This window comes from Nerophis ophidion, linkage group LG29, assembly GCF_033978795.1.
Source record: "Nerophis ophidion isolate RoL-2023_Sa linkage group LG29, RoL_Noph_v1.0, whole genome shotgun sequence".
NCBI lineage: Eukaryota > Metazoa > Chordata > Actinopteri > Syngnathiformes > Syngnathidae > Nerophis > Nerophis ophidion.
This window is the reverse complement of record NC_084639.1, coordinates 17,502,548-17,528,216: the sequence shown is the minus strand read 5'-3', so window position 1 is coordinate 17,528,216 and position 25,669 is coordinate 17,502,548. Positions and strand designations below refer to the sequence as shown.

General features: G+C 39.9%; 2 protein-coding genes across 2 annotated transcripts in view; both read right to left on the bottom strand.

Moving 5' to 3' along the window:
* Positions 1 to 1,852: 1,852 nt before the first annotated feature.
* Positions 1,853 to 13,378, bottom strand: LOC133546000 (ganglioside GM2 activator-like). Its single transcript, XM_061891788.1, has 4 exons — positions 13,193 to 13,378; positions 8,556 to 8,708; positions 5,849 to 6,031; positions 1,853 to 2,171 (listed from the first exon to the last, which is right to left on the bottom strand). The coding sequence occupies exons 1-4, from the start codon at positions 13,361 to 13,363 to the stop codon at positions 2,016 to 2,018; spliced, it is 663 nt and encodes a 220-aa protein (XP_061747772.1). The 5' UTR covers positions 13,364 to 13,378; the 3' UTR covers positions 1,853 to 2,015.
* A 2,693-nt stretch (positions 13,379 to 16,071) lies between these two features.
* The window catches only part of LOC133545987 (ganglioside GM2 activator-like), a 10,693-nt gene continuing 1,095 nt past the window's right edge, over positions 16,072 to 25,669 (bottom strand). The window contains exons 2-4 of the mRNA XM_061891763.1: positions 23,310 to 23,462; positions 20,655 to 20,837; positions 16,072 to 16,390 (exon numbers count right to left, since the gene is read on the bottom strand). Coding sequence (XP_061747747.1) covers positions 16,235 to 16,390; positions 20,655 to 20,837; positions 23,310 to 23,462 — 492 coding nt within the window. The 3' untranslated portion in view covers positions 16,072 to 16,234. The remainder of the gene's footprint in view (positions 16,391 to 20,654; positions 20,838 to 23,309; positions 23,463 to 25,669) is intronic.

The window sequence follows — 25,669 nt, the reverse complement described above, 5'->3', positions numbered from 1 at the left end:
GACTGCTTGTGTCACACTTGATATCACACACAAGTAAATACACCGCAGGACTACTTGTATCACACATGATATCGCACACAGGTGAACATGCTGCAGGACTGCTTGTATCGCATATACCACACACAAGTAAACACACCGCAGGACTGCTTGTATCGCACTCGATATCACACACAGGTAAACACGCCGCAGGACTACTTGTATCGCACTCGATATCACACACAGGTAAACACGCCGCTGGACTACTTGTATCACACTTGATTCACACACAAGTAAACACGCCGCAGGACTGCTTGTATCACACATGATATCGCATACAGGTAAACATATTGCAGGACTGCTTGTATCGCACTTGATATCACACACAAGTAAACATGCTGCAGGACTACTTGTATCACACATGATATCGCACACAGATGAACATGCTGCAAGACTGCTTGTATCACACTTGATATCACACAAGTAAACACACCGCAGGACTACTTGTATCGCACTCGATATCACACACAAGTAAACACGCCGCAAGACCACTTGTATCACACATGATATCACACACAGGTAAACACGCCGCAGGACAGCTTGTATCGCACATGATATCACACACAAGTTATCACACTCTTCATGTCTGCTTGTATTGCACATGATATCACACACAGGTAAACAAGATGCAGGACTGCTTGTATCACACATGATATCACACACAAGTTATCACACTCTTCATGTCTGCTTGTATCGCACATGATATCGCACACAGGTGAACACGCTGCAGGACTGCTTCTATCGCACTCGATATCACACACAAGTAAACACGCCGCAAGACTACTTGTATCACACATGATATCGCACACAGGTGAACACGCTGCAGGACTGCTTCTATCGCACTCGATATCACACACAAGTAAATACACTGCAGGACTACTTGTATCACACATAGGTGAACACGCTGCAGGACTGCTTGTATCGCACTCAATATCACACACAAGTAAACACGCCGCAGGACTGCTTGTATCGCACATGATATCACACACAAGTAAACACGCCGCAGGACTACTTGTATCGCACTCGATATCACACACAAGTAAACACGCCGCGAGACCACTTGTATCACACATGATATCACACACAGGTAAACACGCCGCAGGACAGCTTGTATCGCACTCTATCACACACAACACGCCGCAGGGCTATTTGTATCACACATGATATCACACACAGGTCAACACGCTGCAGGACTGTTTGTATCGCACTCGATATCACACACAAGTTGACACTTTGCAAAACTGCTTGTATCGCACTCGATATCACACACAGGTAAACACGCCGCAGGAATGCTTGTGTGAATCAAGTGTGATTCACACCCAAGTAAACGTGCTGCAGGACTCCTTGTATCGCACATGATATCGCACAAAGGTAAACACGCTGCAGGACTGCTTGTATCACACATGATATCACACACAAATAAATACACCTCAGGACTACTTGTATCACACATATCGCACACAGGTAAACACCACGCTGCAGGACTGCTTGTATCGCACTCGATATCACACACAAGTAAACACGCCGCAGGACTACTTGTATCACACATTATATTGCACACAAGTAAACATGCTGCAAGACTGCTTGTATCGCACAAGTAAACACGCTGCAGGACTACTTGTATCGCACATGATATCGCACACAGGTAAACAAAATGCAGGACTGCTTGTATCACACATGATATCACACACAAGTAAAGATGCCGCAGGACAGATTCTATCACAGATTCTATCGCACATGATATCGCACACAAGTAAACACACTGTATGGGACATCTTTAATTACTGATATCATCACACATGAAAAAGAACAAATGTTCATGAAAATAATTTTATTTTTGAAAAACTTTGAAATGACTCACAAAAGTAAAAGCCTGAGGAATAAAAAGTTCACATTTAAAAGTGAGCAAGAGAAGAAATTGCTCGTTCCATGAAAAGGATTTAGACCATGGTGGTCTCGGTTACGTCGCACACGGCCCCTCAGTCCGAGCTGACAGAGAGCGCCACCTTCAGGCAGCCCAGCTCTTCTTCCTCACTGCCCAGGACTCCATGAAGCCGGTAGTGGCCGTTAGTCAGCCAGGATGGGAGGTCCATGTGGGGCAGGAAGAAGTCTGACTCGGGCAGCGAGTACGAACCCTAGGACACAACAAAGTCCACATTCAAAGTCAACACTCCTAGTTCTACACAAAGTCAACACTCCTAGTTCTACACCAAGTCAACACTACCCAAAGTCTATAGTCCTAGTTCTACACAAAGTCTTTAGTCCTAGTTCTACACAAAGTCAACACTCTTAGTTCTACACAAAGTCTTTAGTCCTAGTTCTACACAAAGTCTTTAGTCCTAGTTCTACACAAAGTCAACACTCCTAGTTCTACACCAAGTCAACAGTCCTAGTACTACACAAAGTCAACACTCCTAGTTCTACAAAAAGTCAACACTCCTAGTTCTACATCAAGTCAACAGTCCTAGTTCTACATAAAGTCAACAGTCCTAGTTCTACATAAAGTCAACAGTCCTAGTTCTACACAAAGTCACCAGACCTAGTTCTACACAAACTCAACACTGCTAGTCCTACACAAAGTCAATACTCCTAGTTCTAGACAAAATCAACAGACCTAGTCCAACGCAAAGTCAACACTCCTAGTCCTACACTAAGTCAACAGTTGTAGTTCTACACAAAGTCAACACTCCTAGTTCTACATCAAGTCAACAGTCCTAGTTCTACATCAAGTCAACAGTCCTAGTTCTACATCAAGTCAACAGTCCTAGTTCTACACAAAGTCAACACTCCCGGTTCAACACCAAGTCAACAGTCCTAGTCCTACACTAAGTCAACAGACCTAGTCCAACGCAAAGTCAACAGACCTAGTCCAACACCAAGTCAACACTCCTAGTTCTACACCAAGTCAACACTCGTAGTCCTACACAAAGTCAACATTCCTAGTCCTACACAAAGTCAACACTCCTAGTCCTACACAAAGTCAACACTCCTGGTTCTACACCAAGTCAACACTCCTAGTTCTACACAAAGTCAACATTCCTAGTCCTACACAAAGTCAACACTCCTAGTCCTACACAAAGTCAACACTCCTGGTTCGACACCAAGTCAACACTCCTGGTTCTACAACAAGTCAACAGTCCTAGTCCTACACTAAGTTAACAGACCTAGAGTCAACAGTCCTAGTCCTACATTAAGTCAACAGACCTAGTCCAACGCAAAGTCAACAGACCTAGTCCAACACAAAGTCAACACTCCTAGTCCTACACAAAGTCAACACTCCTAGTCCTACACAAAGTCAACACTCCTAGTCCTACACCAAGTCAACAGTCCTAGTCCTACACTAAGTTAACAGACCTAGAGTCAACAGTCCTAGTCCTACATTAAGTCAACAGACCTAGTCCAACGCAAAGTCAACACTCCTAGTCCTACACAAAGTCAACACTCCTAGTCCTACACAAAGTCAACACTCCTAGTCCTACACAAAGTCAACACTCCTAGTTCTACACCAAGTCAACACTCCTAGGTCTACACCAAGTCAATAGTCCTAGTTCTACACAAAATCAACACTGCTAGTTATACAAAAAGTCAATACCTTTAGTTCTACACAGTCAATAGTCCTAGTTCTACAAAAAGTCAACAATGCTAGTTCTACACAAAGTCAATAGTCCTAGGTCTACACCAAGTCAATAGTCCTAGTTCTACACAAAGTCAACACTCCTACTTCTACACAGTCAATAGTCCTAGTTCTACACAAAGGCAATACTCGTAGTTCTACACAAAGTCAACACTGCTAGTCCTACACCACATTCAATAGTCCTAGTTCTACACAAAGTCAACACTCCTAGTTCTACACAAAGTCAACAGTCCTAGGTCTACACAAAGTCAACACTCCTAGTTCTACACAAAATCAACACTCCTAGTTCTACACCAAGTCTATTCTCCTAGTTCTACACAAAGTCAACACTCCTAGTTCTACACAAAGTCAACACCCCTAGTCCTACACAAAGTCAACATTCCTAGTCCTACACAAAGTCAACACTCCTAGTCCTACACAAAGTCAACACTCCTAGTCCTACACAAAGTCAACACTCCTGGTTCTACACCAAGTCAACAGTCCTAGTCCTACACTGAGTCAACAGTCCTAGTCCTACATTAAGTCAACAGACCTAGTCCAACGCAAAGTCAACATTCCTAGTCCTACACAAAGTCAACACTCCTAGTCCTACACAAAGTCAACACTCCTAGTCCTACACAAAGTCAACACTCCTAGTCCTACACAAAGTCAACACTCCTAGTCCTACACAAAGTCAACACCCCTAGTCCTACACAAAGTCAACATTCCTAGTCCTACACAAAGTCAACACTCCTAGTCCTACACAAAGTCAACACTCCTAGTCCTACACAAAGTCAACACTCCTAGTCCTACACAAAGTCAACACTCCTGGTTCTACACCAAGTCAACAGTCCTAGTCCTACACTAAGTTAACAGACCTAGAGTCAACAGTCCTAGTCCTACATTAAGTCAACAGACCTAGTCCAACGCAAAGTCAACAGACCTAGTCCAACACCAAGTCAACACTCCTAGTCCTACACAAGGTCAACACTCATAGTTCTACACAAAGTCAACACTCATAGTTCTACACAAAGTCAACACTCATAGTTCTACACCAAGTCAACACTCCTAGTTCTACACCAAGTCAACACTCCTAGTTCTACACCAAGTCAACACTCCTAGTTCTACACCAAGTCAACACTCCTAGGTCTACACCAAGTCAATAGTCCTAGTTCTACACAAAATCAACACTGCTAGTTATACAAAAAGTCAATACCTTTAGTTCTACACAGTCAATAGTCCTAGTTCTACAAAAAGTCAACAATGCTAGTTCTACACAAAGTCAATAGTCCTAGGTCTACACCAAGTCAATAGTCCTAGTTCTACACAAAGTCAACACTCCTACTTCTACACAGTCAATAGTCCTAGTTCTACACAAAGGCAATACTCGTAGTTCTACACAAAGTCAACACTGCTAGTCCTACACCACATTCAATAGTCCTAGTTCTACACAAAGTCAACACTCCTAGTTCTACACAAAATCAACACTCCTAGTTCTACACCAAGTCTATTCTCCTAGTTCTACACAAAGTCAACACTCCTAGTTCTACACAAAGTCAACACCCCTAGTCCTACACAAAGTCAACATTCCTAGTCCTACACAAAGTCAACACTCCTAGTCCTACACAAAGTCAACACTCCTGGTTCTACACCAAGTCAACAGTCCTAGTCCTACACTAAGTTAACAGACCTAGAGTCAACAGTCCTAGTCCTACATTAAGTCAACAGACCTAGTCCAACGCAAAGTCAACAGACCTAGTCCAACACCAAGTCAACACTCCTAGTTCTACACAAAGTCAACACCCCTAGTCCTACACAAGGTCAACACTCATAGTTCTACACAAAGTCAACACTCCTAGTTCTACACCAAGTCAACACTCCTGGTTCTACACCAAGTCAACAGTCCTAGTCCTACACTAAGTTAACAGACCTAGAGTCAACAGTCCTAGTCCTACATTAAGTCAACAGACCTAGTCCAACGCAAAGTCAACAGACCTAGTCCAACACCAAGTCAACACTCCTAGTTCTACACAAAGTCAACAGTCCTAGTCCTACACAAGGTCAACACTCATAGTTCTACACCAAGTCAACACTCCTAGTTCTACACCAAGTCAACAGTCCTAGTCCTACACCAAGTCAACAGTACTAGTCCTACACCAAGTCAACAGTCCTAGACTAGCAGCTGGGGAGCGGGCTCACAGGCTTGAAGGGGCAGCGGCAGGGCAGTCCGTAGGTGTGCAGAGGTTCTGGACAGTCTTGTCCAGGAGGGATCAGCTGGTCCAGGACATCGCAGGCGTCAGAATAGTGACAGCTTCCCATTTCCTCCAAACACGGAACCTTCACCCAGAACCCTGCAACCTCCTTCTCCAACGTCACGTTGACCTGAGGAGCACAACGTGCAAAATACTTCAGTCTGGTATCAAATACTTCAGTCAGTACACTTCAGAAAGTACGCTGGGTACACCACAAGTGTCCAAACTTGTAGACCGAGGGCCGCATTGGGCTGTAAAAATTTAGGTGCGGGCCGAAAACTGCCTGTATGTAGAGTAATATATATGTATATATACATACACATATATGTATATATATATATATATATATATATATATATATATATATATATATATATATATATATATATATATATATATATATATATATATATATATATATATATATATATATATATATATAGATACATATATATATATACTGGCCCTTTTCATACACAGGCCACTTCCACTCTGCTTTCATGAAACGTCTTTTAACTGCATATGCCAGAAATTTTATTTTATTTTATTTTTTTTAGTGAAGCAATAATTACTTTCCCTGGTAATTAATTATATTTAATAAATAGTACTTTCATTACTAATAAAATTTTTGGCAAGTTAAAAAGTAACGCTACTATTTTAAAGTCATTTTTGCAAACACTGTCAATCAGTCTTCTGATGTTGAAAGTGTAAATAAAACGCAAACTTTATTTTTGTCGCACTTTTTATACACAGGCCACTTTTACACTCTGCTTTCATGAAATGTCTTTCAACCTGATATGTCAAGATATTTTAAGTTTTTTTTCTTAGTGAAGCAGTAACTACTCTACCTGGTCATTTATTATATTTAAGAGTAATTTCATTACTAATAAAATGTTGGATTTTTGGCAAGTTAAAAAGTAACTCAGTATTTTTTTAAAGTATTTTTCCAAACACTGTCAATGAGTGCTCTGATGTTGAACCTGTGAATAAAAATCGAACTTTATTTACGTAGCACTTTCCATACACAGGCAACTTACACTCGGCTTTCATGAAACGTCTTATGCCAGATATTTTAATTTTAGGGGTTTTTTTTTTAGTGAAGCAAGAATTACATTCCCTGGTCATTTTTTATTTTTCATTTCCCTGAAAGAACTCTCCTGAAGGAATCAATGAAGTACTATCCATCTATTTAATGAATTATATTTAATAAATAATAATTTCAATCCTAATTCAATTTTGGATTTGTCGCAAGTGAAAAAGTAACTCACTACTACTTTAAAGTCATTTTTCAAACACTGTCAATGAGCACTCTGATGTTAAAAGTGTAAATAAAAATCAAACTTTATGTACGTAACACTTTTTCATACATAGACCACTTACACTCTGCTTTCATGAAACGTCTTAACTGCATTTGCCAAATATATATATATATATTTTTTTTTTTCAAGTGAAGCAATAATTACTTTCTCTGGTAATGTAATACATTTATTTAAGAGAAATTTCATTACTTATTAAATTTTTGATTTTTGCCAAGTTAAAAGTAACTCTCTACTATTTTAAAGTAATTTTTCAAACACTGTCAATGAGTGCTCTGATGTTGAAAGTGTAAAAAAAAATTCTAACTATTTATGTAGCACTTTTCACACACAGGCCACCTACACTCTGCTTTCATGAAACATCTTTCAACTTAATATGTCCGGATATTTTATGTTATTTTTTTATTTTTTTTAAGTGTAGCAATGATTACTTTGCCTAGAAATTCATTATATTTACTATATATTTTGTATTTATATATTTCATACGCAGGCCACTTACACTCTACTTTCATGGAACTTCTTATGCCATATATCTAAAAAATGTTTGTGAAACAATAATAACTTTACGTAGCACTTTTCACACACAGGCCACCTACACTCTGCTTTCATGAAACCTCTTTCAACTTAATATGTCAAGATATTTTATGTTTTTTGTTTTGTTTTTTTTAAGTGAAGCAATGATTACTTTCCCTGACAATTTATTATATTTACTATATATATTTTATTTATATAATTTATACACAGGCCACTTACACTCTGCTTTCATGAAACTTCTTATGCCAGATATCTAAACATTTTTAGTGAAACAATAATTACTTTCCCAGGCAAATTATTATATTTACTATATATTTTTTATTCATATAATTTATACACAGGCCACTTACACTCTGCTTTCATGAAACTTCTTATGCCAGATATTTTTTTTTTAATTGTGAAACAATAATTACTTTCCCTGGTAATTAATTATATTTAACAAATAGTAATTTTAATACGAATTATATTTTTTTATTTCTGGCAAGTTAAAAAGTATCTCATAATTATTTTAAAGTCATTTTCTAAACACTGTCAATGAGTGCTCTGATTTTAAGTGTAAATAAAAATCTAACTTTATTTATGTATCAATAATGACCTTCTCTCCTTTCTAATGGTGAATTGCAACCTCCCCCGTCCGCTACAGTACAGCGACTCTGCAGGTCACTTCCTGTGTTACATGACTTAGCAATTGATTTTTCACTTATGACCAGCCGTTGCCGTGGCAACCAGTACCATAAAATGATTCGGGGGTTTTTTTGGCGTGGGGAATACTTTCCATCAGTACACTCTAGTGAGTACACTCACGCCGAGAGGAGCAGCGAGCTCCACGGACGTCGTCCCGGAGGCGGCGGCCGTCACCTCGCCCGGGATGCTGATGGGGTCGGGCGACACCATGAGGGTCCTCATCACGGCGGCGGCGTCCGGCTTGCCGCAATTCTCCCAGTCGAATCCCAGCAACTGCAACGCAGTTTGGAATCAAAAAGGCGTCAAGATCACGCGTGATTCATCAGCTGTTGGACACTTTATTAGGCACACGTAACTTAGATATTGGGTTTCACTATGTAAAGCGCTTTGAGTCACTAGAGAAAAGCGCTATATAAATATAATTCACTTCACTTCACTTCACCCCCCTGACCAGAGTTTAACAGTCTGTGAGACACTTCATTAGGTACACCCCCTAACCACATAAAGTAACAGTCTGTGAGACACTTCATTAGGTACACCCCCTAACCACATAAAGTAACAGTCTGTGAGACACTTCATTAGGTACACCCCCTAACCACATAAAGTAACAGTCTGTGAGACACTTCATTAGGTACACCCCCTAACCACATAAAGTAACAGTCTGTGAGACACTTCATTAGGTACACCCCCTTAACCACGTAGAGCAGGGGTGTCCAAACTTTTTCCACTGAGGGCCGCACACTGAAAAATTACACCAAGTTGTATTTTTTCATTTTCAAACCCAATACAATATACTTTTTTTTTTTTTTATTGTTGGGGCCGCCTCAAGTTAGGTCTTAAGGACCCAGATGGGTTTTAGTCTTAAAAAAGGTTCAAAATAAGTCATATATTGAATCGCTAATTCTGCTTCATTATTTGTTTAACTTTTTACAAGCTTTTTGCCAAACCCTCTTTTTTGAGACAAAATACACAATATTTTTCCCCAAAAAGATTTTCAAAGTCCATCCATCCATCCATTTTCTACCGCTTATTCCCTTTCGGGGTCGCGGGGGGCGCTGGCGCCTATCTCAGCTACAATCGGGCGGAAGGCAGGGTACACCCTGGACAAGTCGCCACCTCATCGCAGAGATTTTCAAAGTGAAATATTTACACAAGTAAACAGTGCAGGAATGCTTGTATCGCACATATGACACACAAAAAAACACGTTGCAAGACTGCTTGTAATGCACATGATATCACACAAGTAAACACGCTGCAGGACTGCTTGTATCGCGCATGATATCACACACAAGTAAACACGCTGCAGGACTGCTTGTATCGCGCATGATATTGCACACAAGTATACAAGCTGCAGGACTGCTTAAAATTGCACGATACCACACACACACAAGTAAACATACTACATATAACAAGGTGTTGCAGGACTGCTAGCATCGCACATGATATCGCACACGAGTAAACATGCTGAATGACTGCTTGTATCGCACATTATATCACACAAAGGACACAGCAGAACTGCTTGTATCGCACATGATATCACACACACACACACACACACACACGTAAACATGGTGCAGGACTGCTTGTATTGCACATAACACACACAAAACATTGCAGGACTGCTTGTATTGCACATTATATCTCACACAAGCGAACACACTGCAAGAATGCTCGTATCGCACATGATATCACACACACGTAAACATGGTGCAGGAATGTTTGTATTGTACAATATATCACCAAGAACACACTGCAGGACTGATTGTATCGCACATAATATCACACACACAAGTACACAGTGCAGGAATGCTTGTATCGCACATATCACACACAAAAAACACGTTGCAAGACAGCTTGTAATGCACATGATATCACACAAGTAAACACGCTTTAGGACTGCTTGTATCGCGCATGATATTGCACACAAGTATACAAGTTGCAGGATATCATGATATCACAAACATACATACACACACACACACAAGTAAACATATCGCACATACTACATATAACAAGGTGTTGCAGGACTGCTAGTATCGCACATGAGTAAACATGCTGAATGACTGCTTGTATCACACAAAGGACACAGCAGAACTGCTTGTATCGCACATGATATCACACACATACATACACACAAGTAAACATATCGCACATACTACATATAACAAGGTGTTGCAGGACTGCTAGTATCGCACATGATATCGCACACGAGTAAACATGCTGAGTGACTGCTTGTATCGCACATTATATCACACAAAGGACACAGCAGAACTGCTTGTATCGCACATGATATCACACACACACACACACACATGTAAACATGGTGCAAGACTGCTTGTATTGCACATAACACACACAAAACACATTGCAGGACTGCTTGTATTGCACATTATATCGCACACAAGTGAACACACTGCAAGAATGCTCGTATCGCACATGATATCACACATGTAAACATGGTGCAAGACTGCTTGTATTGCACAAAACATTGCAAAACTGCTTATTTTGCACATTATATCGCACACAAGTGAACACACTGCAAGAATGCTCGTATCGCACATGATATTACAAACAAACACACTGCAGGACTGATTGAATCGCACATGATAACACACACACACAAGTAAACATGGTACAAGATTTCTTGTATCGCACATATCACACACAAAAAACACGTTATAAGACTGCTTGTAATGCACATGATATCACAGGACTGCCAGTATCACGCATGATATTGCACACAAGTATACATGCTGCAGGACTGCTTAAAATCGCACATGATATCACACACACACAAGTAAACATAATCGCACAGATCAAGGTGTTGCAGGACTGCTAGGATCGCACATGATATCGCACACGAGTAAACATCCTGAATGACTGCTTTTATCGCACAATATATCACACAAAGGACACAACAGACCTGCTTGTATCGCACATGATATCACACACACGTAAACAAGGTGCAAGACTGCTTGTAACACACACATAACACATTGCAGGACTGCTTGTATTGCACATGATATCGCACACAAGTGAACACACTGCAAGAATGCTGGTATCGCACATGATATTACAAACAAACACGCTGCAGGACTGATTGCATCGCACATGATAACACACACACACACACACAAGTAAACATGGTGCAAGATTTCTCGTATCGCACATATCACACACAAGGCATTGCAGGACTGCTTGTATTGGACATGATATCGCACACAAGTAAACATGCTGCAGGACTGTTTGTATTGCACAATATATCACCAAGGACACACTGCGGGACTGATTGTATCACACATGATATCACACACACACAAGTAAACAGTGCAGGAATGCTTGTATCACACATGATATCGCACACAAGTAAACATGCTGCAGGACTGTTTGTATTGCACAATATATCACCAAGGACACACTGCGGGACTGATTGTATCACACATGATATCACACACACAAGTAAACAGTGCAGGAATGCTTGTATCGCACATGATATCACACACACACAAGTAACCAGTGCAGGAATGCTTGTATCGCACATATCACACACAAGAAAAAACGTTGCAGGACTGCATGTAACACACATGATATCACACAAGTAAACACGCTGCAGGACTGCTTGTATCACACATGATATCACACAAAAATACGCTACAGAACTGCATGTGGCACACATGATATCACACACAAATACGCTGCAGGACTGATTGAATCGCACATGATATCACACAAATAAACACGTTGCAGGACTGATTTTATCGCACATGATATCACACAAGTATACACACACTGCAGAACTGCTTGTATCGCAAATGATATCACACACAAAAACGCTGCAGGACTGATTGAATCGCATATGATATCACATATAAACACCCTGCGGGACTGCTTGTATCGCACAGGATATCACACACAGACACCGTGCCGAAGTACTTGTATGGCACATGATATCACACACATACACGCTGCAGGACTGATTGAATCGCACATGATATCACAAACAAACACGCTGCAAAACTGTATCGCACATGATTACACACGTGTAAACACTGCAGGACTGATTGCATCGCACATGATATCACACAAGTAAAAACGCTGCAGAACTGCTTGTATCACAGGTGATATCACACACAAACACGCTGCAGGACTGCTTCTATCACATGATATCAAAACAAGCACGCTGCAGGACTGATTGAATCGCACATGATATCACAAACAAACACGCTGCAAAACTGTATCGCACATGATTACACAAGTGTAAACACTGCAGGACTGATTGCATCGCACATGATATCACACAAGTAAACACGCTGCAGAAAAGCTTGTATTGCACATGATATCACACACAAACACGCGGCAGGACTAATGGAATCGCACATGATATCACACACAAACACGCTGCAGGACTGTATAGCACATGATTACACACACAGGTAAACACTCTGCAGGACTGATAGTATCGCACATGATATCACAAGTGAACACCCTGCAGGACTGCTTGTATCGCATATGATACCACACACAGACACTGTGCTGAAGTGCTTGTATGGCACATGATATCACACACAAACATGGTGCAGGACTGTATCGCACATGATTACACAATGTAAACACTCAGCAGGACTGCTTGTATCGCACATGATATCACACAGTGACAGTTTGACCCCGTCACTTAAGAAGAAGAACAACAACAAGAAGAAGATGAACAATCCCCACTCAGGTGAGTCAAGAAGAGAACATAACAAGCTGTCACTCACCTTGGTTGTCACCTGCCGGCTCACACAGTACAGGTGAGTGCGATACAGGTTGCAGATTCCAAATGACGCTCCTCTGCTTGCTGCAGCAACAACAACAAACACAATTCCAGATGCTTTTCTTGGTTTTGTGTGGTTTACTTGAGACCACCACACCTGATTGCTGTTACCCATAATGCATTGTGTTCAAATGTGTGGCTGGACTCCACCACACCTGACTGACATTACCCATAATGCATTGTGCACTACCACACATATCCTTCCGCCATCTATGCAAATAAACTTGTTACGTCATCGGAGGATTTAAACAAATAATGTCTGAAAGAACATAAAGCAGCTTCCATTAAATGTAAATGAACATAAACAGCATGTAAGTTCCTACACAGGTGAACACTGATTAATGAGGCCCCTCCCCCTTCAAGTTGGTCCCAGCTAGTGGGCGGGGCCAAGGGCTATTTAAGTGGGGAAATGCTATTTGTCTGACAGTCTGCTGTCTGAAATATGACACCATGCAGGACTGCTTGTATCGCACATGATATCACACACAAACACGCTGCAGGACTGTATCGCACTTGATTACAGACACATGTAAACACTGCAGGATTGCTTGTATCACACATGATATCACACACAAGTTATCACACTCTTCATGTCTGCTTGTATCACACATGATATCACACACAGGTAAACATTATGCAGGATTGCTTGTATCGCACTCGATATCACACACAACACGTCACAGGGCTACTTGTATCACACATGATATCACACACTGGTCAACACGCTGCAGGACTGCTTGTATCGCACTCGATATCACACACAAGTAAATACACCGCAGGACTACTTGTATCACACATGATATCGCACACAGGTGAACAAGCTGCAGGACTGCTTGTATCGCATATGATATCACACACCAGTAAACACGCCGCAAGACTGCTTGTATCGCACATGATATCACACACAAGTAAACACGCCGCAGGACTACTTGTATCACACATGATATCACACACTTGTGAACACGCTGCAGGACTGCTTGTGTCACACTTGATATCACACACAAGTAAATACACCGCAGGACTACTTGTATCACACATGATATCGCACACAGGTGAACATGCTGCAGGACTGCTTGTATCGCATATACCACACACAAGTAAACACACCGCAGGACTGCTTGTATCGCACTCGATATCACACACAGGTAAACACGCCGCAGGACTACTTGTATCGCACTCGATATCACACACAGGTAAACACGCCGCTGGACTACTTGTATCACACTTGATTCACACACAAGTAAACACGCCGCAGGACTGCTTGTATCACACATGATATCGCATACAGGTAAACATATTGCAGGACTGCTTGTATCGCACTTGATATCACACACAAGTAAACATGCTGCAGGACTACTTGTATCACACATGATATCGCACACAGATGAACATGCTGCAAGACTGCTTGTATCACACTTGATATCACACAAGTAAACACACCGCAGGACTACTTGTATCGCACTCGATATCACACACAAGTAAACACGCCGCAAGACCACTTGTATCACACATGATATCACACACAGGTAAACACGCCGCAGGACAGCTTGTATCGCACATGATATCACACACAAGTTATCACACTCTTCATGTCTGCTTGTATTGCACATGATATCACACACAGGTAAACAAGATGCAGGACTGCTTGTATCACACATGATATCACACACAAGTTATCACACTCTTCATGTCTGCTTGTATCGCACATGATATCGCACACAGGTGAACACGCTGCAGGACTGCTTCTATCGCACTCGATATCACACACAAGTAAACACGCCGCAAGACTACTTGTATCACACATGATATCGCACACAGGTGAACACGCTGCAGGACTGCTTCTATCGCACTCGATATCACACACAAGTAAATACACTGCAGGACTACTTGTATCACACATAGGTGAACACGCTGCAGGACTGCTTGTATCGCACTCAATATCACACACAAGTAAACACGCCGCAGGACTGCTTGTATCGCACATGATATCACACACAAGTAAACACGCCGCAGGACTACTTGTATCGCACTCGATATCACACACAAGTAAACACGCCGCGAGACCACTTGTATCACACATGATATCACACACAGGTAAACACGCCGCAGGACAGCTTGTATCGCACTCTATCACACACAACACGCCGCAGGGCTATTTGTATCACACATGATATCACACACAGGTCAACACGCTGCAGGACTGTTTGTATCGCACTCGATATCACACACAAGTTGACACTTTGCAAAACTGCTTGTATCGCACTCGATATCACACACAGGTAAACACGCCGCAGGAATGCTTGTGTGAATCAAGTGTGATTCACACCCAAGTAAACGTGCTGCAGGACTCCTTGTATCGCACATGATATCGCACAAAGGTAAACACGCTGCAGGACTGCTTGTATCACACATGATATCACACACAAATAAATACACCTCAGGACTACTTGTATCACACATATCGCACACAGGTAAACACCACGCTGCAGGACTGCTTGTATCGCACTCGATATCACACACAAGTAAACACGCCGCAGGACTACTTGTATCACACATTATATTGCACACAAGTAAACATGCTGCAAGACTGCTTGTATCGCACAAGTAAACACGCTGCAGGACTACTTGTATCGCACATGATATCGCACACAGGTAAACAAAATGCAGGACTGCTTGTATCACACATGATATCACACACAAGTAAAGATGCCGCAGGACAGATTCTATCACAGATTCTATCGCACATGATATCGCACACAAGTAAACACACTGTATGGGACATCTTTAATTACTGATATCATCACACATGAAAAAGAACAAATGTTCATGAAAATAATTTTATTTTTGAAAAACTTTGAAATGACTCACAAAAGTAAAAGCCTGAGGAATAAAAAGTTCACATTTAAAAGTGAGCAAGAGAAGAAATTGCTCGTTCCATGAAAAGGATTTAGACCATGGTGGTCTCGGTTACGTCGCACACGGCCCCTCAGTCCGAGCTGACAGAGAGCGCCACCTTCAGGCAGCCCAGCTCTTCTTCCTCACTGCCCAGGACTCCATGAAGCCGGTAGTGGCCGTTAGTCAGCCAGGATGGGAGGTCCATGTGGGGCAGGAAGAAGTCTGACTCGGGCAGCGAGTACGAACCCTAGGACACAACAAAGTCCACATTCAAAGTCAACACTCCTAGTTCTACACAAAGTCAACACTCCTAGTTCTACACCAAGTCAACACTACCCAAAGTCTATAGTCCTAGTTCTACACAAAGTCTTTAGTCCTAGTTCTACACAAAGTCAACACTCTTAGTTCTACACAAAGTCTTTAGTCCTAGTTCTACACAAAGTCTTTAGTCCTAGTTCTACACAAAGTCAACACTCCTAGTTCTACACCAAGTCAACAGTCCTAGTACTACACAAAGTCAACACTCCTAGTTCTACAAAAAGTCAACACTCCTAGTTCTACATCAAGTCAACAGTCCTAGTTCTACATAAAGTCAACAGTCCTAGTTCTACATAAAGTCAACAGTCCTAGTTCTACACAAAGTCACCAGACCTAGTTCTACACAAACTCAACACTGCTAGTCCTACACAAAGTCAATACTCCTAGTTCTAGACAAAATCAACAGACCTAGTCCAACGCAAAGTCAACACTCCTAGTCCTACACTAAGTCAACAGTTGTAGTTCTACACAAAGTCAACACTCCTAGTTCTACATCAAGTCAACAGTCCTAGTTCTACATCAAGTCAACAGTCCTAGTTCTACATCAAGTCAACAGTCCTAGTTCTACACAAAGTCAACACTCCCGGTTCAACACCAAGTCAACAGTCCTAGTCCTACACTAAGTCAACAGACCTAGTCCAACGCAAAGTCAACAGACCTAGTCCAACACCAAGTCAACACTCCTAGTTCTACACCAAGTCAACACTCGTAGTCCTACACAAAGTCAACATTCCTAGTCCTACACAAAGTCAACACTCCTAGTCCTACACAAAGTCAACACTCCTGGTTCTACACCAAGTCAACACTCCTAGTTCTACACAAAGTCAACATTCCTAGTCCTACACAAAGTCAACACTCCTAGTCCTACACAAAGTCAACACTCCTGGTTCGACACCAAGTCAACACTCCTGGTTCTACAACAAGTCAACAGTCCTAGTCCTACACTAAGTTAACAGACCTAGAGTCAACAGTCCTAGTCCTACATTAAGTCAACAGACCTAGTCCAACGCAAAGTCAACAGACCTAGTCCAACACAAAGTCAACACTCCTAGTCCTACACAAAGTCAACACTCCTAGTCCTACACAAAGTCAACACTCCTAGTCCTACACAAAGTCAACACTCCTAGTCCTACACCAAGTCAACAGTCCTAGTCCTACACTAAGTTAACAGACCTAGAGTCAACAGTCCTAGTCCTACATTAAGTCAACAGACCTAGTCCAACGCAAAGTCAACACTCCTAGTCCTACACAAAGTCAACACTCCTAGTCCTACACAAAGTCAACACTCCTAGTCCTACACAAAGTCAACACTCCTAGTTCTACACCAAGTCAACACTCCTAGGTCTACACCAAGTCAATAGTCCTAGTTCTACACAAAATCAACACTGCTAGTTATACAAAAAGTCAATACCTTTAGTTCTACACAGTCAATAGTCCTAGTTCTACAAAAAGTCAACAATGCTAGTTCTACACAAAGTCAATAGTCATAGGTCTACACCAAGTCAATAGTCCTAGTTCTACACAAAGTCAACACTCCTACTTCTACACAGTCAATAGTCCTAGTTCTACACAAAGGCAATACTCGTAGTTCTACACAAAGTCAACACTGCTAGTCCTACACCACATTCAATAGTCCTAGTTCTACACAAAGTCAACACTCCTAGTTCTACACAAAGTCAACAGTCCTAGGTCTACACAAAGTCAACACTCCTAGTTCTACACAAAATCAACACTCCTAGTTCTACACCAAGTCTATTCTCCTAGTTCTACACAAAGTCAACACTCCTAGTTCTACACAAAGTCAACACCCCTAGTCCTACACAAAGTCAACATTCCTAGTCCTACACAAAGTCAACACTCCTAGTCCTACACAAAGTCAACACTCCTAGTCCTACACAAAGTCAACACTCCTGGTTCTACACCAAGTCAACAGTCCTAGTCCTACACTAAGTTAACAGACCTAGAGTCAACAGTCCTAGTCCTACATTAAGTCAACAGACCTAGTCCAACGCAAAGTCAACATTCCTAGTCCTACACAAAGTCAACACTCCTAGTCCTACACAAAGTCAACACTCCTAGTCCTACACAAAGTCAACACTCCTAGTCCTACACAAAGTCAACACTCCTAGTCCTACACAAAGTCAACACCCCTAGTCCTACACAAAGTCAACATTCCTAGTCCTACACAAAGTCAACACTCCTAGTCCTACACAAAGTCAACACTCCTAGTCCTACACAAAGTCAACACTCCTAGTCCTACACAAAGTCAACACTCCTGGTTCTACACCAAGTCAACAGTCCTAGTCCTACACTAAGTTAACAGACCTAGAGTCAACAGTCCTAGTCCTACATTAAGTCAACAGACCTAGTCCAACGCAAAGTCAACAGACCTAGTCCAACACCAAGTCAACACTCCTAGTCCTACACAAGGTCAACACTCATAGTTCTACACAAAGTCAACACTCATAGTTCTACACAAAGTCAACACTCATAGTTCTACACCAAGTCAACACTCCTAGTTCTACACCAAGTCAACACTCCTAGTTCTACACCAAGTCAACACTCCTAGTTCTACACCAAGTCAACACTCCTAGGTCTACACCAAGTCAATAGTCCTAGTTCTACACAAAATCAACACTGCTAGTTATACAAAAAGTCAATACCTTTAGTTCTACACAGTCAATAGTCCTAGTTCTACAAAAAGTCAACAATGCTAGTTCTACACAAAGTCAATAGTCCTAGGTCTACACCAAGTCAATAGTCCTAGTTCTACACAAAGTCAACACTCCTACTTCTACACAGTCAATAGTCCTAGTTCTACACAAAGGCAATACTCGTAGTTCTACACAAAGTCAACACTGCTAGTCCTACACCACATTCAATAGTCCTAGTTCTACACAAAGTCAACACTCCTAGTTCTACACAAAATCAACACTCCTAGTTCTACACCAAGTCTATTCTCCTAGTTCTACACAAAGTCAACACTCCTAGTTCTACACAAAGTCAACACCCCTAGTCCTACACAAAGTCAACATTCCTAGTCCTACACAAAGTCAACACTCCTAGTCCTACACAAAGTCAACACTCCTGGTTCTACACCAAGTCAACAGTCCTAGTCCTACACTAAGTTAACAGACCTAGGTCTACACCAAGTCAATAGTCCTAGTTCTACACAAAATCAACACTGCTAGTTATACAAAAAGTCAATACCTTTAGTTCTACACAGTCAATAGTCCTAGTTCTACAAAAAGTCAACAATGCTAGTTCTACACAAAGTCAATAGTCCTAGGTCTACACCAAGTCAATAGTCCTAGTTCTACACAAAGTCAACACTCCTACTTCTACACAGTCAATAGTCCTAGTTCTACACAAAGGCAATACTCGTAGTTCTACACAAAGTCAACACTGCTAGTCCTACACCACATTCAATAGTCCTAGTTCTACACAAAGTCAACACTCCTAGTTCTACACAAAATCAACACTCCTAGTTCTACACCAAGTCTATTCTCCTAGTTCTACACAAAGTCAACACTCCTAGTTCTACACAAAGTCAACACCCCTAGTCCTACACAAAGTCAACATTCCTAGTCCTACACAAAGTCAACACTCCTAGTCCTACACAAAGTCAACACTCCTGGTTCTACACCAAGTCAACAGTCCTAGTCCTACACTAAGTTAACAGACCTAGAGTCAACAGTCCTAGTCCTACATTAAGTCAACAGACCTAGTCCAACGCAAAGTCAACAGACCTAGTCCAACACCAAGTCAACACTCCTAGTTCTACACAAAGTCAACACCCCTAGTCCTACACAAGGTCAACACTCATAGTTCTACACAAAGTCAACACTCCTAGTTCTACACCAAGTCAACACTCCTGGTTCTACACCAAGTCAACAGTCCTAGTCCTACACTAAGTTAACAGACCTAGAGTCAACAGTCCTAGTCCTACATTAAGTCAACAGACCTAGTCCAACGCAAAGTCAACAGACCTAGTCCAACACCAAGTCAACACTCCTAGTTCTACACAAAGTCAACAGTCCTAGTCCTACACAAGGTCAACACTCATAGTTCTACACCAAGTCAACACTCCTAGTTCTACACCAAGTCAACAGTCCTAGTCCTACACCAAGTCAACAGTACTAGTCCTACACCAAGTCAACAGTCCTAGACTAGCAGCTGGGGAGCGGGCTCACAGGCTTGAAGGGGCAGCGGCAGGGCAGTCCGTAGGTGTGCAGAGGTTCTGGACAGTCTTGTCCAGGAGGGATCAGCTGGTCCAGGACATCGCAGGCGTCAGAATAGTGACAGCTTCCCATTTCCTCCAAACACGGAACCTTCACCCAGAACCCTGCAACCTCCTTCTCCAACGTCACGTTGACCTGAGGAGCACAACGTGCAAAATACTTCAGTCTGGTATCAAATACTTCAGTCAGTACACTTCAGAAAGTACGCTGGGTACACCACAAGTGTCCAAACTTGTAGACCGAGGGCCGCATTGGGCTGTAAAAATTTAGGTGCGGGCCGAAAACTGCCTGTATGTAGAGTAATATATATGTATATATACATACATATATATATATATATATATATATATATATATATATATATATATATATATATATATATATATATATATATAGATACATATATATATATACTGGCCCTTTTCATACACAGGCCACTTCCACTCTGCTTTCATGAAACGTCTTTTAACTGCATATGCCAGAAATTTTATTTTATTTTATTTTTTTTAGTGAAGCAATAATTACTTTCCCTGGTAATTAATTATATTTAATAAATAGTACTTTCATTACTAATAAAATTTTTGGCAAGTTAAAAAGTAACGCTACTATTTTAAAGTCATTTTTGCAAACACTGTCAATCAGTCTTCTGATGTTGAAAGTGTAAATAAAACGCAAACTTTATTTTTGTCGCACTTTTTATACACAGGCCACTTTTACACTCTGCTTTCATGAAATGTCTTTCAACCTGATATGTCAAGATATTTTAAGTTTTTTTTCTTAGTGAAGCAGTAACTACTCTACCTGGTAATTTATTATATTTAAGAGTAATTTCATTACTAATAAAATGTTGGATTTTTGGCAAGTTAAAAAGTAACTCAGTATTTTTTTAAAGTATTTTTCCAAACACTGTCAATGAGTGCTCTGATGTTGAACCTGTGAATAAAAATCGAACTTTATTTACGTAGCACTTTCCATACACAGGCAACTTACACTCGGCTTTCATGAAACGTCTTATGCCAGATATTTTAATTTTAGGGGTTTTTTTTTTAGTGAAGCAAGAATTACATTCCCTGGTCATTTTTTATTTTTCATTTCCCTGAAAGAACTCTCCTGAAGGAATCAATGAAGTACTATCCATCTATTTAATGAATTATATTTAATAAATAATAATTTCAATCCTAATTCAATTTTGGATTTGTCGCAAGTGAAAAAGTAACTCACTACTACTTTAAAGTCATTTTTCAAACACTGTCAATGAGCACTCTGATGTTAAAAGTGTAAATAAAAATCAAACTTTATGTACGTAACACTTTTTCATACATAGACCACTTACACTCTGCTTTCATGAAACGTCTTAACTGCATTTGCCAAATATATATATATATATTTTTTTTTTTCAAGTGAAGCAATAATTACTTTCTCTGGTAATGTAATACATTTATTTAAGAGAAATTTCATTACTTATTAAATTTTTGATTTTTGCCAAGTTAAAAGTAACTCTCTACTATTTTAAAGTAATTTTTCAAACACTGTCAATGAGTGCTCTGATGTTGAAAGTGTAAAAAAAAATTCTAACTATTTATGTAGCACTTTTCACACACAGGCCACCTACACTCTGCTTTCATGAAACATCTTTCAACTTAATATGTCCGGATATTTTATGTTATTTTTTTATTTTTTTTAAGTGTAGCAATGATTACTTTGCCTAGAAATTCATTATATTTACTATATATTTTGTATTTATATATTTCATACGCAGGCCACTTACACTCTACTTTCATGGAACTTCTTATGCCATATATCTAAAAAATGTTTGTGAAACAATAATAACTTTACGTAGCACTTTTCACACACAGGCCACCTACACTCTGCTTTCATGAAACCTCTTTCAACTTAATATGTCAAGATATTTTATGTTTTTTGTTTTGTTTTTTTTAAGTGAAGCAATGATTACTTTCCCTGACAATTTATTATATTTACTATATATATTTTATTTATATAATTTATACACAGGCCACTTACACTCTGCTTTCATGAAACTTCTTATGCCAGATATCTAAACATTTTTAGTGAAACAATAATTACTTTCCCAGGCAAATTATTATATTTACTATATATTTTTTATTCATATAATTTATACACAGGCCACTTACACTCTGCTTTCATGAAACTTCTTATGCCAGATATTTTTTTTTTAATTGTGAAACAATAATTACTTTCCCTGGTAATTAATTATATTTAACAAATAGTAATTTTAATACGAATTATATTTTTTTATTTCTGGCAAGTTAAAAAGTATCTCATAATTATTTTAAAGTCATTTTCTAAACACTGTCAATGAGTGCTCTGATTTTAAGTGTAAATAAAAATCTAACTTTATTTATGTATCAATAATGACCTTCTCTCCTTTCTAATGGTGAATTGCAACCTCCCCCGTCCGCTACAGTACAGCGACTCTGCAGGTCACTTCCTGTGTTACATGACTTAGCAATTGATTTTTCACTTATGACCAGCCGTTGCCGTGGCAACCAGTACCATAAAATGATTCGGGGGTTTTTTTGGCGTGGGGAATACTTTCCATCAGTACACTCTAGTGAGTACACTCACGCCGAGAGGAGCAGCGAGCTCCACGGACGTCGTCCCGGAGGCGGCGGCCGTCACCTCGCCCGGGATGCTGATGGGGTCGGGCGACACCATGAGGGTCCTCATCACGGCGGCGGCGTCCGGCTTGCCGCAATTCTCCCAGTCGAATCCCAGCAACTGCAACGCAGTTTGGAATCAAAAAGGCGTCAAGATCACGCGTGATTCATCAGCTGTTGGACACTTTATTAGGCACACGTAACTTAGATATTGGGTTTCACTATGTAAAGCGCTTTGAGTCACTAGAGAAAAGCGCTATATAAATATAATTCACTTCACTTCACTTCACCCCCCTGACCAGAGTTTAACAGTCTGTGAGACACTTCATTAGGTACACCCCCTAACCACATAAAGTAACAGTCTGTGAGACACTTCATTAGGTACACCCCCTAACCACATAAAGTAACAGTCTGTGAGACACTTCATTAGGTACACCCCCTAACCACATAAAGTAACAGTCTGTGAGACACTTCATTAGGTACACCCCCTAACCACATAAAGTAACAGTCTGTGAGACACTTCATTAGGTACACCCCCTTAACCACGTAGAGCAGGGGTGTCCAAACTTTTTCCACTGAGGGCCGCACACTGAAAAATTACACCAAGTTGTATTTTTTCATTTTCAAACCCAATACAATATACTTTTTTTTTTTTTTATTGTTGGGGCCGCCTCAAGTTAGGTCTTAAGGACCCAGATGGGTTTTAGTCTTAAAAAAGGTTCAAAATAAGTCATATATTGAATCGCTAATTCTGCTTCATTATTTGTTTAACTTTTTACAAGCTTTTTGCCAAACCCTCTTTTTTGAGACAAAATACACAATATTTTTCCCCAAAAAGATTTTCAAAGTCCATCCATCCATCCATTTTCTACCGCTTATTCCCTTTCGGGGTCGCGGGGGGCGCTGGCGCCTATCTCAGCTACAATCGGGCGGAAGGCAGGGTACACCCTGGACAAGTCGCCACCTCATCGCAGAGATTTTCAAAGTGAAATATTTAAATGTGAAGTAATTGGATCCCTAAATAGGTCAATAATTTATAGCAAAATGTATTTGAATTTTTTTCTTTTATTTTTTTTTTTTTAGCAAAGACAGTTATTAAAAATTCCACTAAAATCGAAAAAGTGTCCCACTCATTAAAAGGTCATGATTTTTTTTTTTTTTTTCATTCAACACTTAAATCTCTACATCAGCTTCAGATAATATATTGTAATTGGTTTAGTATATTTATAATAACAATCAATAGGATTATTAGTATAATTAGTATATAATTAGTATGGACTTTTTCTAATTTTCATGTTTTTATATTTGTGGTATTTATGTCCTTTTCGTCCTTAAATCAATCAATAATTTATAGCAACATTGATTTTTATTCATTATTATTTTTTGAGAATTTTTTTTTAAAATTGTGTTATTAGAGTCAACAATGCAACTTTTTCTCGTTGCATTTCATTTATTTGCTCTTTTATTCCACTTTTTAATGATTAAAAAAATATATATATATTTTAGTATTTTTAGAATGATTTGCTGCGGGCCGGTCAAAAATTCCCTGGGGGCCGCAAATGGCTCTTTGGACACCCCTGACAGAGACACTTCATTAGGTACACCCCCTAACCACATAAAGCAGGGGTCACCAACATTTTTGAAACCAAAGGCTACTTCTTGGGTACTGATTCATGCCAAGGGCTACCAGTTTGATACACACTTAAATTAATGGCCGGAAATAACCAATTTGCTCAATTTACCTGTAATAAATACAGCTATATATATATATATATATATATATATAAAAAATGGGTATTTCTGTCTGTCATTCCGTCGTATATTTTTTTTCCTTTTACGGAAGGTTTTTTGTAGGGAATAAATGATGAAAAAAACACTTAATTGAATGGTCTAAAAGAGGAGAAAATAAGAAAAAAATTAAACTTACATTTTGAAACATAGTTTACCTTCAATATCGACTCTTTAAATTTCACAATTCAACCGGAAAAAAAATGAAGAGAAACACTAGCTAATTCGAATCTTTTGGAAAAAAGTAAAAAAAATAATTTTATGGAACATCATTAGTCATTTTTCCTGATTAAGATTATTTTTAGAATTTTGATGACATGTTTTAAATAGGTTAAAATCCAATCTGCATTTTTTTAGAATATATAACAAATTGGACCAAGCTATATTTCTAACAAAGACAAATCATTATTTCTTCTACATTTTCCAGAATAAATTTTTTTTTTTAATTCTAAAGACTTTGAAATAAGATTTAAATTTGATTCTACAGATTTTCTGTGAGGGAGAACATCCTCACAGTAACATAACATAAATGCAACACAA